General features: G+C 39.0%; 2 protein-coding genes across 2 annotated transcripts; one reads left to right on the top strand and one right to left on the bottom strand.

Annotated features, from left to right (window-relative positions):
- Positions 1-578: 578 nt before the first annotated feature.
- aco2 (aconitase 2, mitochondrial) lies at positions 579-12724 on the bottom strand. The gene is made up of 17 exons (XM_041815655.1): positions 12636-12724; positions 9924-10066; positions 8346-8604; positions 8163-8255; positions 7701-7859; positions 7411-7561; positions 7058-7162; positions 6215-6306; positions 4803-4908; positions 4543-4700; positions 4377-4450; positions 4178-4289; positions 3810-4088; positions 3521-3712; positions 2724-2856; positions 2483-2604; positions 579-2394 (listed from the first exon to the last, which is right to left on the bottom strand). The coding sequence occupies exons 1-17, from the start codon at positions 12669-12671 to the stop codon at positions 2260-2262; spliced, it is 2349 nt and encodes a 782-aa protein (XP_041671589.1). The 5' UTR covers positions 12672-12724; the 3' UTR covers positions 579-2259.
- Positions 12725-13130: 406 nt separating this feature from the next.
- phf5a (PHD finger protein 5A) lies at positions 13131-15515 on the top strand. Its single transcript, XM_041816129.1, has 4 exons — positions 13131-13255; positions 13573-13596; positions 14983-15149; positions 15340-15515. The coding sequence occupies exons 1-4, from the start codon at positions 13204-13206 to the stop codon at positions 15427-15429; spliced, it is 333 nt and encodes a 110-aa protein (XP_041672063.1). The 5' UTR covers positions 13131-13203; the 3' UTR covers positions 15430-15515.
- Positions 15516-17604: the final 2089 nt, after the last annotated feature.

Genomic DNA, 17604 nt, shown 5'->3' with positions numbered 1-17604 from the left:
CAGCATCAGATATGACAATATTTCCAATTTTGGAGATTAACTAGCACCTTTCCAGCTAACACACCAATCTCAAAATTTGGTGCGACTGGGACTGGTGACCCACCCAAAGTCCCTTCAGACTCTGCTATTAGCACCCTAAGAAGATGGTGATGGGTCCTGAGGCAAGACCAGTTGAGCACCACAACTCAAAAAAATTAAAAGAATCTAAAAAACTGTGCTGCAGTAGGTTAAGGACTTCATATTAATTGTATTCCTTCCCTTTCCCATAAATACTCATTCCAGTGTGCAGGTACACTGAGCTCCAGTACACTGCAGCTCACTGATACAATAATTTATATTCATGCATTTTCAGGGTAAAGAAACATTCGATACTATTCCCTCCAAATCACGAAACAAGGATGCTCGTCATGATAATCCTGTCCAGATTTTAATTGTAATGCTTTGATCACTCTTCCAGGTGTACATTTTACATATTGTACTATAGTGAGTCTTAACAGAGACGATAGATCAGTGTTTATCTGTACAAATTCACGTCATTCATATACAGATTCTAGTCATGTCACGGGAGGCAGTGTAAATATATGAGATCTGTGATTTTTTATTTTACAACCCATTGGCATCTCTGTAATACAGAAAAGATCATCTGGGAGAAAAGAAACAACACTTAAATGTACATAGAATCAGACACTTTACATACTGTTTATTAGAGATAGAGTGGTATGACTTCACTTTATGTTACTGATTTCTTCTTCACAGCTGCGTTATGTTTGACTTGGCTGGAGCAGCGAAGGGAAAGATGAGGACAAAAATATCTCTTCCTGATCTGATGTTAAAAAGCCTCATTTTGAGGATTTGGAGTGAATTCCATTTAATTACATCCATTAAGGACTGAAAGCAGCTGTTATTGTAATATGGGGGTTTCAGGAGGTACTTGCATTGTTACTGTCTTGGGGTTAAAATCTACTTTTCTTTTCTTGAGGGTTAAAGTCACTTGTTAGGGCACTGAAAAAATGGGATGGAGGAGAAAACAAGTTACCCTGTTTGAGAAGAAAAATGATTTTAACAAAGCCACGCCAGATGTGAACCCCTTACAGAGAAAAAGTATAAATAAATAAACAATCGGCAAACAATAGCATGTTTTTTTGACCTTAAGAGGGTAGGATTGTTATGTGAGGGATGGTGGAAGTGACAGTGTTAGGGAAGAAGAGGGTCATACACAGTATAGGAAGCTTATAAGTTGGTTTGTATACTCAGAAATGTCTACAGAGGTTCTCTGAATCCTTTTGTAAAACTGAAATGGATAAAAACTCACATTTCTAAAAGATAAATACAAAAACTGACTCCTTAGTGCTCTAAATGTTAAAATATGCAGCAAACTGCATGATGTTCAATGCTATTTCAGCTAAGTTATTAATGTTGGATCCATCTAATCTAAACATGCCTCCCCACATTTCCCAGAATGCCTTTAGACAATTCATAGGACCAGCTTTGCCATCATGGTGCTGCTTTTAAATTGTGCGTTTGGAGATCATAAGCAGAGCCCCTCATCATGGCCACTAAGAGGCAAACGGGTTGGTTGCAACAATATTAGGAGACAGAAGTTATTTTTGCCCTACACATGTGTCTTTTGGATCCATCGAGCAGTTCAACACCAGCGACGCTACACAACAAGTGGGCCCAGAGGTGTAGCCAACAGCAGGCTCACCTTTTCAGGGTGGAGTGTAAAAACAGTTGGGGCAGGCTGAATGACAACGATTGAATAAAGCTTGTTATTGCCATGCAGTGAGCAACACAAAACAAAAACATCACCGTGAGAGGGATCAGTGTGTGAGCTGAGTTGTTTGAACAGCTGCAAAATCACAAGCATCAGCTGGCAGGGTGTTATGTAACTGCTTGGGTCAAAGCTGAGTGTCTCCCCATTGTTTCTACAACAGACTCTGAATTCTAACCAGTTTTAGCAGTTTGGTAATGAAACATAGCAGTGATTAGTACCATCAAGATTGCTATGCACTGACAAATGAATGTATAAGAACTATCTGACCCTCCAGTCCTTATTGTTCCATCATCAGCATGAGCTTTTTGCTTTACCTGATGTTTACAGACAACTCTAAGTTACACTATTTTCAGTCCAGGTGTGAGCAAATGCAGATGATGGAGCAATCATCAATAGCACTGACATTCTTCCTCCCTTTTCTTCCCTCACAATCCTCACCACCCTGTTTCCCTCTGAAAATACACCTCCTCAGCATTTTCTCTCATTCAATGCTGCAGCTCCTTCATCCTGTTGAGGGCAGAGCCGGCTTTGAACCATTCGATCTGTGTCTCATTGAAGCTGTGGTTCAATTCCAGGGTCTCCTCGCTGCCGTCGCTGTGCTTCACGACAGCAGTAAGAGGCTAGAGAGAACCAGAGAGAGGGAAATTAGCATTGCCAACGCTACAGAAGAGCTGTGGCTAAAATAAAAACACCTTAAAGTTCTAATACCTTTCCTGGAGCAAAGGTTTTGAGTCCTCTAATGGAGATCTTGTCATCAGGGCGGATCTTGTCATAATCTGATGGGACGCTAAAGGTCAGAGGCAGCAGTCCCTGCTTCTTCAGGTTAGTCTCTGAAAACAAGAGGAAGAGAAAATGTCAGGCAAAAGATCTGCAGATTCCAAGGTATGAGCTTGATACGGTCTTCCCTTTATGAGGAAATTCACATGACTTCTCAGAAATGTTGAGTTACCGTGAATTCTGGCAAAGCTCTTGACAATGATGGCTCTTCCTCCCAGATGTCTAGGCTCCAAGGCAGCGTGCTCTCTGCTGGAGCCCTCACCATAATTGTCGTCTCCCACGACTACCCAGGACACACCATTAGCCTACATGAAACAGGATGAGAAAAGGTACAGGCATTACAGGCAAGTGATACAACAGTATTCTAGTGAGTCTGATACTCATAATGCAGTAAACTCCAATGAATTTTACAGTGTCCCCAAAGGAAGCACAGAAAACATTTGCAGGGTCAAAAACAGCAGAAACTGGTCCAAAAAATGAGGTTAAAAATTAGCAAACATTTAGGTGATGTATACACCAACTCTACACTATTAAATAGCCTATAACTTGAATACTATAAGCCTTGGTTGTTGCATTATGCCTTGATTACATAATGCTGCTTGTCAAAATAGTGCAGCTGGTAAAACATGCATGTGCCTGTTGGATTTTTGAATCCATCAGCCACAGGGACAGGTAGACGGAAAAGTTAATTCCAACCCTGCTAGAGCTTGCTGCATGTGTCAAAGATGCTATTTCACATGTGCCTTGAGATTTTGGCTTTATCCTAGGTGTCCCTATGGCAAAAAAGCTTAAAAATCATGATTACAGAAGAGAAAAAGGGCTGAGAGCAAATTCAAGTCTGTAGGTTGAAATTTAAGATCCCAAATTATTGAATGGCTTTCTGAGGAAAGAAAGAACCAGACTGACAAAACTGAGCCCTGGCCCAATCACTGACCAGTACAACCCTCTCCTCTCCTCCGCAGTCCTCACCTTGTAGTGACGAGCCACATCAGGGACTCCTCCATACTCTCCTGTCAGGTGGTTCTTGATCTTGTTGATTGCGTCGTTCTCGCTGTTCACTGCACCGATCAGCATGTTGTTGGAGATGTTGTCCAAGTGGCCACGGAATTTCAGCCAAGGTCCGGCTGCACTGATGTGGTCTGTGGTGCATTTGCCCTTCACCTGCAGAAACAGAGAAGGGAAAATTTATAAACATTTCTGCTATCACAGCAGCAGTGAGAATCTTTAAAAGTGGCTGATGTTATTTAAATGTCCCAACCTTAATGAGGACTTTCATGTCTTCCAGATCACTGCCACTCCATTTGTCAAAAGGCTCCAGCAGCTGGAGGCGGTTGCTCTCAGGGCTGACATCCACCTTCAGGCCCTGGCCCTCAGAGGGTGGGTGCTGGTAGGTGTCCTGACCTGGGTCGAAATCCCTGGAAGGCAGTTCATCTCCATTGGGGGGGTCCAGCTTAAACTTCTCTCCATTTGGGGCTGTAAGGTAATCAGTCTCTGGGTTGAAGCTCAACGTTCCAGCGATGGCGAGGGCAGTGACAATCTGAGAGGAAGAGTTTAAAAAAACATCTGGCTTCAAAGTTTTTGCTTGTGTTATTGTCCTGGTGTATAAGTTTGTTAGTGTGATTTTACCTCTGGGGAGGTCACAAAGGCATGTGTTGCAGGGTTAGCATCATTCCTGGCTGTGAAGTTTCTGTTGAAGGAAGTGACGATTGTGTTCTTCTCTCCCTTCTTCACATCACGCCTGAATACAAACACAAAAACATATCAACTTGAACTGAAAATCACAGCAAATCACTTTATTTTCATAGGATGTTATAGTTTCGCTTACCTGTCCCACTGTCCAATGCAGGGTCCACATGCATTAGCCAGGACCACACCTCCAACATCATTGAGGATCTTTGACTACAGAGACAAAAATATGTTATAGCCTCAATCACATCAACCAATCAATTCTAAAAGAGAGGAGCAACTCCCCGCCCTCTTTCTACACTCACATATCCGTCTCTTTCGATGGTGGCACGAATCTGCTCAGAGCCAGGGGTGACTGTGAACTGAGCTTTGCACTTCAGGCCTTTATCCAGAGCCTGCTTAGCCACAGAGGCAGCACGGCCCATGTCCTCATAGCTGGAGTTGGTACAGCTGCCAATCAGACCTGAAAGGAGGAAAACAGCCAGATTAAATCCCCAGAAGTATCTCTCTTAAAAAAAGCAAATTTGTAATGTAACAGCCGTTACAGCCGTTTCACAGCTCTTACCAACTTTCACCTCCAGTGGCCAGCCGTTCTTCTCAGCAGTAGCACCCACGTCAGACACTGGGTGGGCCAGGTCTGGGGTGAAGGGTCCGTTAATGTGTGGCTTCAGCTGGAGAAAGAAACAAGGAACTCTGTAACGCTTCTGAATAATGAAAGCCTTGATCTCTCACTAGTGCATACATGTAGAGACGTGTAGGCAGCAATTCTGAGAGATTACAGCTATCCTTAAGCATCAGTAACACACTCACATGGGTCATTTCTTAAGGTTTCAACTAGGTGAGTGTGTGTTAAGCCAGATAAATTATCAATCTAGGTACCTTTGCTAGCTGGCACCAGAATTACTAGTCAGTGAAAGTATTCACTAATATTTTAAGCACTTCAGGCCCCCACTGCTGATCAAATACTTTGCCCAATGTGTAAAGGAGCCATTCACCACTAGTCGGGGCTGTTGCTCCGGTTAAGGGCCTCACTATACTCCACTGAAAGAGAAAAAGCATATAGGACGGATGATATCTCGTCCTATATGCTTGCAGTTTGGCAGGAATGTGATCTAGAAATTGGCTAAGTCAGGTTAAGTTTGACTGAAGTTTCACTTAACTGGAGAACAGCATAACCACAATCAGCACAGGCACGAGGATGTTGACTTCCTAATCTGTGTGAGCGCTGTTCAAGTTACTGATGACACCGTTCCTTTGTTTAAAACCTGGAAATATTGACCTAAATCTAAGTTTTAGAATTTTAAATAATATGTGTGAATTGTTCATTACACAAGCCACGAAAGAAAAGGTTTCAGGGGCAATTAATTTTTTTTCTATGCTACAACACGTCATGTTGAATCTGATCTTTTCATATCAGATTCAAGTCACTTTCATATACATCAGATGATGTTGGATCTTTTGGAATTCAACTGCACTGTGCACAGCCAAACATTAAAAAATTAATCTGAGTAAGAGGTCTGAGTTGAGCGTTCAACTGCTGCAAAGTTCAGAGGCATTAATAACAGCTTTAATTTTGTTTTTGAAAAATCGGATCAACTGTTTCAAACAGCAGTTAAACAGCTGCTTGACTCCTAGATTTCTAACTACTGGATTAGTCAGTAAATCTGAATTTTACATTTGTGTTTAATCGACAAGGAAGTTAGTTGCTGAGAATATTCCTCGTGTCAACCAAGAACCAGATCTAATGACCTGTAACATTCCTAACATAAAAAGTCACAGTAGAAATGTATAAAAACATGAATACACTATAAAACAGTCTGGTTCTTCATGAGCTATAAGACACTATCTAACAATCTAATTCTTATGTAGCAGCTCAAGTTTCTTTCTTTATTCCTCCTGAATCATCAAATGTCACACCAAAGAGAAGCATTCATTAAAGGAGGAAAGGCCAAAAGATCATTTTAAAAACAGACAGACCTCATCTAGATTGAGCTCGATGATCTGGTCGTACTCGCAGCCTTCGTCTGGTACCAACAGGTCAGAGTACTCATCAGCCAAGGCAGCGATCTCTGGACAGGAACAAGGAAGTAAGAGTTAAGACTTCTGAAAGAACTAAAATTTTAGTGAGTCCATTAGCCCAATCTTTCATGCGTTTTTAGGATATAATTGCAGCAATAGCTAAACCTCTTCTAGGATTACATTTCTGATATAAAGTCATGTTACTTTGTTCACTTTCTACTCCCCCAGCTTGGTCTGAGCTACGGAGTCACCTTAAACTACATAATATTACTAGTTTAGAAGATTTTAAAAACAGGATTAAGGGTTATTATACTGTGCCAGAACAACTGAATGTCTTACTGAATGTTAATTTTTTGTTGATGTGACGTTTACCTCCGCCAAGGAGGTTATGTAATCAGCAGCGTTTGTTAGTTTGCTAGTTTGTTTGTTAGCAACGTAACTCAAAAATTTTTTAAAGGATTCTTTACCATTGGGAGATAGGGCTAATGGCGGAGGTCTGCACTCTCTGAGTGCTTTTCTAGTTCTTTGTGTTAAACTTTGTTCTGCTGTCTACACCAGGACTCTGTTTTTAAAGAGCTGGTGTAACTCAAAGGGAATATTTATGGTAAATAATGGTTAAATAAAATATTGATGTCACTTAGTTTAAACGGATGAAAATCCTTTATTTCCATTCTTTATCTATGGTTCGTTTGATTAGATATCTTGTGATTGTACTGCCTCCTGATTTCTCTCTCCAGACAAAATTAGAAAGGAAATAAACAGACTGTGCAACATTTTACAGGACTAAAGGTTTAAACTTACGTCCACGTCCTGTCTTCTCCAGGTAGGTCCTCATGCGGTGGTTGTAGGGGAACACAGAGGTGGTAGCTCCAATCTCTGCACCCATGTTGCAAATGGTGGCCATTCCTGCAAACATCACACACATGAATGTTGGGTCAAATGATTGAAATTTTCAGTAAAATAAAATGTATGGAAACCTTGTTGAAAGAAAAAAACATCTACTGAGAAAAATATGGCACTTAGTCAGTTGATCCAATATTGTCATTTATAATTATGTGAATCTCTTGAAATGTATCATTCATCTTTGTATTGTATTTTCATCATTGGCCACATATTGTATCATGAGTTACCATTCGATTCCCACTCCTACTGACCTGTGCAAGAAATGGAGTCCACTCCTGGTCCGTGGTATTCCACAATGGCTCCAGTGCCGCCTTTCACTGTCAGGATGCCTGCCACCTTCAGGATGATGTCTTTAGGGGACGTCCACCCTGAGAGGGTGCCTGTCAGCCTCACACCAATCACCTATAGAAAAGAGAGAATAGCATTTACCCAGAGGATCTTCAGAGGTAAGAAAGGACAATTTTTTGTTTGGCAGAGGAAGAAAGTGAAAATACAGTGTAGAGGTAAGGAATACAAAGAACGCAGACAAAACAAAGCCAACCTTTGGGCACTTAAGCTCCCAGGGGATTCCTGCCATGACATCGACTGCGTCTGCTCCTCCAACTCCGATGCAAATGGCACCAAGGCCACCACCGTTTGGTGTGTGGGAATCTGTACCAATCAGCATCACTCCTGGGTAGGCGTAGTTCTCTAGGATGATCTGTTGGTACATGAAATATGAGCATCAGCATTAATACTAAGTGGCTTCTGTAATCATAGAAAAATACTTCATGATCATGGGGGAAATTTAGACATCCAGCAGCAGCATACAAGACACATGACAAGAAAGATCTGTTAATCTAGCAACACCTGCTGCCTGCTGCTAAAGGGAAATTAAACCCCTGAAACCCCCCCTAAATAGGATCTATACAAAGATAACAGATTTGACTCATGCAAAGGCTTAAATAAAATCTACACACAATACTTAAGAATCATACCACTAAAAAACTTGAAGAGATCATACCTGATGGATGATTCCAGAGCCTGGTTTCCAGAAACCAACTCCATATTTTGCACCAGCACTGGCCAGGAAGTTGTAGACCTCCAGGTTAATTTCCTAGGATTAACAAAGCATGATAAGTATGTTTATTTTTGCTAAGACTTTAAAGACATATGGATAACTGCCGTTCATTTATAAACCTCTCACCTTTGCTCTGGCCAGATCCTTTTCTCCACCGATCTGAGCTTCGATCAAGTGATCACAGTGGATGGTGGAGGGCACGGCCACCTTCGGCAGGCCGCTGCTGATGAACTGGAGCATTGCCATCTGGGCTGTGGCGTCCTGCATGGCAACGCGGTCAGGACGCAGACGCAGGTAGGTGCGACCGCGATCGATATCCTGATTGTGGGGGTCATCCAGGTGGCCATACACGATCTTCTCCGAAAGGGTGAGAGGACGGTTGAGTCTGGATGAAATAAAGAGAACATGATTTACTCATCTGACTTCACTGACAAGAGGGAGGAAGTTTCAGTGGGAGAAAAAAAGCATTAAAAATAAAGGTAAAACAAAAATTATGATATAAGAGTCAATAAGGAAAAGGGGGTATTGTTGGTTATTGTCTGTCAATTAAAACATGTTTAATCATGGTATCATAAAATGTCCAATCCAAATCAAATGTTTGAGCAAAGCCTTTACTATACAAACTGTGTTTTTACAGTAAACCTCACAGTACAATTAAACTAAAGGTCATTTGAGGCAATGCTTCCCACTTCATTATGTCATCTTATAATTTGACATTTATGTCAGTCTAATCTTAGAGAATAATTACAGGGCTATATAAACAGAAATGGCTGATCTGTACATGGCAAGCAAAGCCACGTATTCAAGGAACAGAGTCCTACTGACATGCAAGTTAGATTTTTTCATTGGTTTTTATTTCTAAATTTTGTGTTCACCTCTTGCTTCATTTTAATCAGTGCTAGTTTGATAGTTTGGTTTACTTTTTTAATGCTTAGGTTTAGTTTAGTTTTTATGTGTTTCAGTTTATGTTTTAGTTTTTCAGTAAAATAGGACACCTGTCAGAGGCAAGACCCGAAAGAGCGAGAAAAAGATTAAACATAAGATTCTTAAAATGCTTTCAAATATGATACTCTTCACTTATCATTTTTCTTTCAAATTTGATATTTGATTACAAATCAAGACTTAAAATTACCATTGTTAAAGTCTTAACCAGTCACATCAGATAATTATACACTACCCAAGCTTGGGTGGTCCAACATATTTAGTTTAATGCTAGAGGTCAGAGTAAAGTTGATTAAAGGAGAGATGTCGTAGAATACATAAATACATACTATTGACTCATGTGTATCCTGCATAAGTCCATAAATCAGTGTCCCGAGAGCCCACAAGTACTTAAATAAGTTAAATTGTCATTTTTTTTAAGAAAAAACCCACTGTAAACCTCTGCAATGTACAAGCCCATCCAAAAGTGCCTAAAACAAATAAAGGACGTATCTGTCAGCGTGTGCTTGTGGCAAAGACTGAAACTAATGATGTTTTGTTCATTAAAAAAAATTCTTTTATACATAAACACATAACACAGTTATGAACACATAATACAGTTTAAGTTAATTTTCTTTTTTTTGTAAAGCCTCGTTTTAGTCTTAGACAAATAAAAGTAACTGTGGTAAAGGGTGAGCAAACACTACATTTTTGAACTTACAGATAAGAGAGTGTCGTATGGCAGAGATGTGAGCAGGGTAAACATATTAGGAAGGCACTGACCTTTTTCGCACAATGTCAATGTTTGATTGGAGCTTCTCATAGTTGACGTAGGATGTGGGCTCAAAGCGACTCATAGACACTTTGGCCTTGGCTCTGTAGGCAGCTGATACATGCAGGCGCCGTGCACCATGGCCCAGAGCCAGCTGGAGATGATAAAAAAACAAAATCATAAGAGTATGAACATAATAATCAGCATGCTGTAGACAAATCAGGCAAACACTATAAACTTGGCAGTGTTTACTTACACAGAGAATGCAAACAAGTAGCTTAACTTATAATTAATTTTGCACTTTCCCTTTTTTGAACTGTGTATGCTTATTTTGAATATCTTTAGGAAATACATCAGGAAGATATTGTGCCTAAAATAATAACAGTATGGAGAATGTCACCCATGATGAGAGGCTATCTTATGAATGCCATGCCATTCTGCAGTCAACTCTAGGGTGTCAGATGTCAGGGTGATACCAGGTGAACATGCTACCCCTCCTTAAACCAGAAACTCTACTGGCCTGTGCCGCTGTGTGCTGATCTTAAAACAGAATTATGTTTGATTGTAAAATTATCTTTTGCAAGAAAAGCATGACAGGTCAGTAGTGACTAGATAAATGATTAACTTATCACTGAAGGCAAACATAAGGATAAGCAGAAGGTCTAAATGACCTAACAATGTGTGCCAAAGATGAACTGGGGATCAGTGAAAGAACAGACAGTGAGCAGCTGAACCTACAAACATAAATCAGTTAACTTTGACTGGCAGAGCTTAAAGTAAAGAGCTGCTGCAAGTTGATTCAGGAGAAGATGGATTAAACATAGGCCACGGTGAACAACTGAGAGCTGAAGCTGAGGCTAAGCACATTTGTTATTTCAATTATTTCCTTTCTTTGCATTTACTTGCCAGGCAAAGAGTTATTTTTCAAATGAAGAACGCTTTTGAGCTTTCAATGTCTCAAGTTTTATACAACACTGTGGCGGTTCCACTGGCCTTAATCACAACCCCCTACACATTTTCAAAAATCAAAAATGTATTAACATTTATTTTGGGGCTCTTTATGCTTTGACTAATAGGAAAGGACAGTGTATAGACTTGGAAATAAGGCTGAGAGAGTGGGGTAAGAGACATGCAGGAAAGGAGCCCTGACCTGACTTGAACCCAAGCTGCCCACATACATGAGGCCCAACCTTACCACTATGCCATTTATGCCCCTAAAATTCAACTTAAGACCTTTTTAGGACCTGAACTTAGAAAAATGTATACTATGTTTAGAGTCAAAAATGAAAGCCATGTGAGATTTTTTGTTTTTTTTTTCTGAGTTTTCTGATTTAAGGCACTGTTTTGAAATGTCAAATAATTTAGGACAAAGACATTTGTGGGTCATAAATGCCCAAATCTGATGATTTCTGGCATATTAAATGCCTCTATTCTATCAATATACCAAACATATTTTTGGGTGTGTTAATCTGATACTTAATAATTTTGTTATTATAAAGGAAAATTATAATGTTTGTCAGGGAAGACTTGACAAATAAGACAGCAAATTGGTAGGCCTGAGAACTGTAATGCAGACAAAACACATATGCAAAAAAAATTTTAATAACATATAAAGGTGGCCAAAAAACAATAATTTGATAAAGCCTTTTCAGTGTTTTAATTTTCAGGAGGTTTTTTTTCAGACTTTTCAAGCATCAGCATGAATCCTGCCTAATGCTCAGTTCTGATTTTAATTAGTCTGTTCACTTTACTTTTTGAAATCAGGCCTGTTTTACACTCCTGGGTGAACTACAAGGATCTAAATATGGATGTAGCCCAGGTCTGATTAGAAAAGAATCGATTCATATGACTTAAGCTGTTAAAACTGTCGAAAAATCAGATCTGAGTCACATGAGAGCATAAAATACAAAAACAGGTCACTCTGGCCTGCAGTTTGACCACAGCCTTTGATGGTAGCCATAATTCAGTTCAATTATTAACTAGATAGTATGGTATTAATAGCCTACAGTGAATCATATAAGTCGATGTTAAACAGGTTGGTGATAATATATGTAATTTTCTTTATATTTCATCTAAAAGGTGTAGACTTAAGACAATACTTAAGTCAGAGGTCACATTGGGATAGAAGTGTAAACACCTTGAGTACCGTTATCTTCAGCTCCTCGGCTATTAAAGATCACGACAGCAAACGACTGTTATGACAAGCCAAGAGAAGGAATATAACTTCATAAACCTTAGTACTGAGTCTTAGAAGAATCTATAAAACTGTCTTTGGTCCCTGTTTTCTGTATTATACACCGTAGTCTAACGTTTATGTTGTCTGTCTTTTACACGCGGCTCGCCTCTGAGCCTCTGGTAGCTCTAACCTTGCGGTTAACCTTGCTATCATCCACTAAACACCTTTACAAAAGCTACGCTAACTGTGTTCGTGGAGAAGCTTGAAGTTTCGTTAACAAGTTTTTCCTAACGAGTTTGATAGCCGTGTTTATTAAGACTTTAACGACCTAGCAGTTTCCCACTGGATGCGTTCAACGCAGTCAGGACACGATGACCTAACGGCAAGCCGGTGACTGACAAACAGGTTATTTTATCCTTAAATATCAGCAAACTAAACACAAGTCTGCTCAGAGTGTGCCTCTTTATGATTGAACAAATCTAAAACAGCAGGTGACATCCGTCAATAGTGTAAATATAAAGTAAAAATGCCAAATTTCGTCTCTTACCTGGAGCCGGGCGACTGTGAGACAGTAGGTTGCCATTTTGTTCACTGACAAAGATGTGACGGATATTCGTGACGTCACAGCTTTGTAAGCCGCGGCCTCGCCAGGTCCTTTAAGGACAAAATATTTATGGTTATTCAAATGTTTATCAAAAAGGCGCGAAAGTGTATACGAGCACACGGATAACATGTACAGTTTCACATAGCTACAAAATTCAAATAGATATAACCGTTTTGATTTATCAATGTTTACAGACATCTTATCATTATTTCGTCTTATATATACCTTCCAGTTTTTAATTTGCCATTTTCTTTTAAGAAATTAGGAGAAATTCCTGCAAAGCTTCGTTTTAAATTTAAATTATAGTTTATTTCGTTATTTAAAGGAAAAAAAGTATAAAGGCTCATACGGGGAAACATGCTTTAAAGAAGCATGTCACTCGATTTTTAATATACCTTTATCTTCCGTCAGGAGACGCTAGGTGGCGGTAATCAAATTGCTAGTGCAGAGTTTTCCGGTCAAAGTTGAAAGGTGAAGAAAAGCAGCAGCGCTTGCCTCACGTTAGCCGAAAATGGCTAAACATCACCCAGATTTGATCTTTTGTAGAAAACAAGCCGGTGTTGGTATGTAAAATAACGCTTTGAATAGTATTGATTACTGTGCCGCAGTTTAATGTTCTTTGATGTTGTTTTACCGGAGATAACTTTAGCTGCTAACGACTGTAGCATGGAATTCATTGATAATGTGCTAGCCGAAATGCTAGCGTAGAAACTTACTATGATGCTTGATGTTTAAATTGTCAAAGTTATTACCTAGTATAATTCCTAACCTTTGTTTTGTAAATATTAGGAAGGAAGCATGTGTTTATTGTGGGTTAGCTAATCAGTAAAAATAACATTTCCTAACAACAACACTGAGTTCTTTGTTTTCCTTTCTTCAGCTATCGGAAGACTCTGTGAAAAATGTAAGTATCAACATTTCTGATTTAGTCGAGCCATTCAGTTATTATTTATTTATGTAGCACTTGTCGCAGTGAGTAAAATGTTCTTTTATTTTAGTCATACACAGATTGCTGTGTTTTTTGTCTACAAGCATAGTCATACTGTTGGGTTATTGACTCATGTGTTTCCATCTCTTTCAATTTTTACATGTAATAATATTTTAATCAATGATACAAGGCTTTTTCTAAACAAGATAGCATCCCAAAGTTGCATGTTATACTGTTATTTGGCGTATAGCTGGAGTTACAGAAAGTAATTCATCTTTATAAGTATACGAGGTATGGGTATCAAAAACGTGAGTAATGCTGTGATACAATTTTTAGAACATAAACATTTTTCGATTCTTCTCCTCCAATGTAATCCCCTTTTTCATCAACACACTGCTTCATTCGGGTCTTACACTGATCTTCATCATTGTGATGATGGTGTTTTCCAATGCATTTTTTCTCAGAAACATATTGGAAGATCCAAATTGTAATCACTCCATCTAAAAATTTTGGGTTTCCTTTCATTTGTCCCAAAATATCTTCACAAATTTGCTTGTGGTTTCCTTTTGATCAAGAGTCGGATTTTGGGACAACTTTGCCACACATCTGTTATGTTTAACCTTTCATACAACATTTGCAGAACTGTGTTTTTATCAGTGGAGACTGGTTCTGCTGTCATTACTATACTCAGTCGTCGACCATTTCAAAGGATCTGTTCAATTTGTTGAATGTTTTCAGGGGTTTTCGATTGCATAGGCGCCTAAAACATTCATCATCTTGGACATCCTCTTTGCCTTCACAAAATCTTTTGTGCCATTCAAACACACATACACGTGATATGGAGTGTTACCCATACACTTCATTTATGTACAAAAGGATCTGGCTGCTGTTTTTTAAATTTCACCAAAAACTTTAAGCTGAAATTTGCTAATTCCCTAGCAAAAACACATACACTTCAATCAGTAGCTAGCAGTGAACTAAAGACATCAGTTATTCAAAACTTACAGCAGTTGTGTGTGAATATCCAACCTTTAATATATAACATTCAGTGTAACTGTAATACATGTGGTTTTATCCTCATACGCACAGTCTCAACAATTAATAGCCATTCCTCGTATTTGTTATACCTTGCAAATCAGAATGATAAAGTAAATGAGCCACTTGTGACTTCTGTATGCACATAAAAATTCAAATACCTTTAGCAAAGTGATGCTATTGTTGTAGGATAATGATTCCTCACAATACCACCAGAGGATTTTTCTCTATCTTGTTTTTGTATATATTGTTTTGTTATTATTTTTTAAATTAATCTTTCTTCTGTCTTTGAATTTGCTCATCTGCTCTTTCCTGGCGCCTTCTTAGGTGATGGAAAATGTGTCATCTGTGATTCCTATGTGAGGCCATGCACACTGGTGCGCATCTGTGATGAGTGTAACTACGGCTCCTATCAGGGACGCTGTGTCATCTGTGGAGGGCCCGGAGTATCTGATGCCTACTACTGCAAAGAGTGCACCATCCAGGAGAAAGATGTAAGCATACTGTTTTTATTTTTCATCAAAGCAATGAAGCATCTCAATACAAATCCACTTGCCTTGCATCAAATTTCCTCTACTAAATCAGTAGTAGATTTAGGATGAACCATACTGTAGATACAAGCCCTGCTATTCTGTTTGAGGATTTTTCTAAATCAGGTTTTTCCTCTTGCTGTGTCTTTTACAGAGGGACGGCTGTCCGAAGATTGTGAATTTGGGCAGCTCCAAGACAGATTTGTTTTATGAAAGGAAGAAGTATGGCTTCAAGAAGAGGTGAAGATGCTGCAGACCAATCCATGTTTTAGTTGTTCAGGAACATTTTTGGACTTGTCAATAAAGATCTCTTTTGTATTTCTTTCTTTACCTCTGAGTGGCTGCTTTGGTTTTATAGATAGATACTTGAGTATGCTCATGTACACACTTACATTAATTTATTACAGAATCCTCATTGGCAAAGAATTTTTAAAAGTCAGTTGGACCAACATTTTACGTATTTTATCACTTAAACTGGCTTCACTAAAGGCAGATTTTTTTATGAAAGTTGAAATTTTGCACCACAGCTGGCTTACATAAGTACTTTCTTAAGTTTTAGCCTATTTTGGCATTTTTAGCAGGAACAAAGAACTTTTAGTTTTTGCTGATCTTATTCTGTACAGGTGTAAAGTAGTGATTCAGACAAAACAAGCCTCCTGGTTTTTCCTTTTCAGTCATATTTAACAGTTATTGTGGATTTTTCCCTTGCAACATGTGAACAGGCAGCTTTCCAACAGCAGTAGTTTCAGATACTGATCTTAACACAAATTGTTTTGTATTTTTTTGGAAGTTTGAGAGGTTTTTTTTTTTTTTTTTGATAAAGAATCTTTCACAGAACAAGGTTACAAAGTGCTTCCCGAAGTATTACCATAACAGTGAAAAAACAAGAAAGATGGACAAAAAATACATCGAAATTACAACTGTACAAAAAAACCATGGTGGTAGCGCTGGAAGGAGTTGGATAAGATGAGTGTCCTCTGAGGAGCTTGACCTGGACACTGATGGGATGGCTTGGATGATGCAATAGAGAGATGCTGGATATTATGAAGGAGCTTGACCTGAACACCTATGAGATTTAATGGAGGTAGCTGGGGTGGAGGAGGGTTGCTGCAGTCGCACTAAAATTACTGACTGTAGAGAGGAGACAGATTTCAAAATATAACAGCTGCAGGATGATTGGATTGAGAGTTCATGGCAGAATGGGATTGATTTAGAATTTAAGTGAGAAGACACCAATACTAGCTGATTATCAGAGCAGGAAAAGGGAGACCTTGTTAATGAATAAATGGAAAAGAAATAGTCTTCCTTCTTGAACCCATGCTAAGCTTAATTTGTGGGTCAACAAGTTTGGAAGAAGTCCCTCCAGGCATTCTTGAGCAATCCCACTCACAAGCAAGGAATATACATGATCTCCTTCAGCTTGACCTTTGAGTTTCAAAATCTAATCAGTTTACTCTTAATTAAAAGTAGACATTTTAAAAAGTTTGAACAAAATCCCTCAAAGAATTTTAGAAATGATCACAAGAATTGTCTGAAAAGCAAAGGATGAACATGAGGCCCACTGACCTTAACCTTTGACCTCCAAAATGTAATCAGTTCATCCTTAGGTTGGGGTGAAAGTTAGTGCAAAATTTAAAGAAAACCTTTTGAAGGGTTCTTAAAATATCAATTTTACAAGAATGGCCCAGACAGCTGGAAGGCCAACCTAAAAACCTAATGCCGCCATCCTCGACTGTCACATGTGCAGAGGCATGATTACATCCAGATTAAGAAACAACTGTGAAAAGTTGTTCCTTATGTTTTTGGAAACTTAAAAAAAAGCAGAGTATACAGGCATAAGAAGGGAGTTCCAAAGTTTTGGAGCCTTGAATTCAAAGGTGAAATTTCTTTCGGTCATCAATCAGACATTAGGGATAATAAGTTAACCCTGGTAAGAGGACCTAAGGGGTCTACTGGTGATGTAGGAATAAGGCAGGTCAGGGTTTCTGTGCACAGAAACAAGGAAATTGAAATGAATCCAAAATTTCGCTGGAAGCCATTGCAGAGAAAATAAGATAGGTGTTATGTGGTTACACCTGGTGGGCCGTTAACACTTGGAGCAGTATTTTTGGATATCTGGAGATGTCTGAGAGAGGAATTATTGAGAATCTCAGAAGCAGGTGTCACATAGAGGCTTCACAGCAGGTTATAAAGCTGAAGATATGGAGAAATGTCAACAAAGCATTTTCAGGCCCTGCAATCAAACTTCCAAATGTTCTGTAATTTAAACATGCAAACCAAGAATGGCACATATAATCTCTGTAATGAACATAATCCCTATACATTATTAGGTTTTTATTGTAAACTTTCCTTAAGATAGTTAAGGTACCTCTTACTAGAGGCTGCTGTATGCTCAACAGCGCCAGATTCAGCTTTACCA

The sequence above is a fragment of the Cheilinus undulatus genome, linkage group 20 (assembly GCF_018320785.1).
Source record: "Cheilinus undulatus linkage group 20, ASM1832078v1, whole genome shotgun sequence".
Taxonomy (NCBI): Eukaryota; Metazoa; Chordata; class Actinopteri; order Labriformes; family Labridae; genus Cheilinus; species Cheilinus undulatus.
The sequence above is the reverse complement of the archived record's forward strand: the minus strand, read 5'-3'. Positions and strand labels throughout refer to the sequence as shown.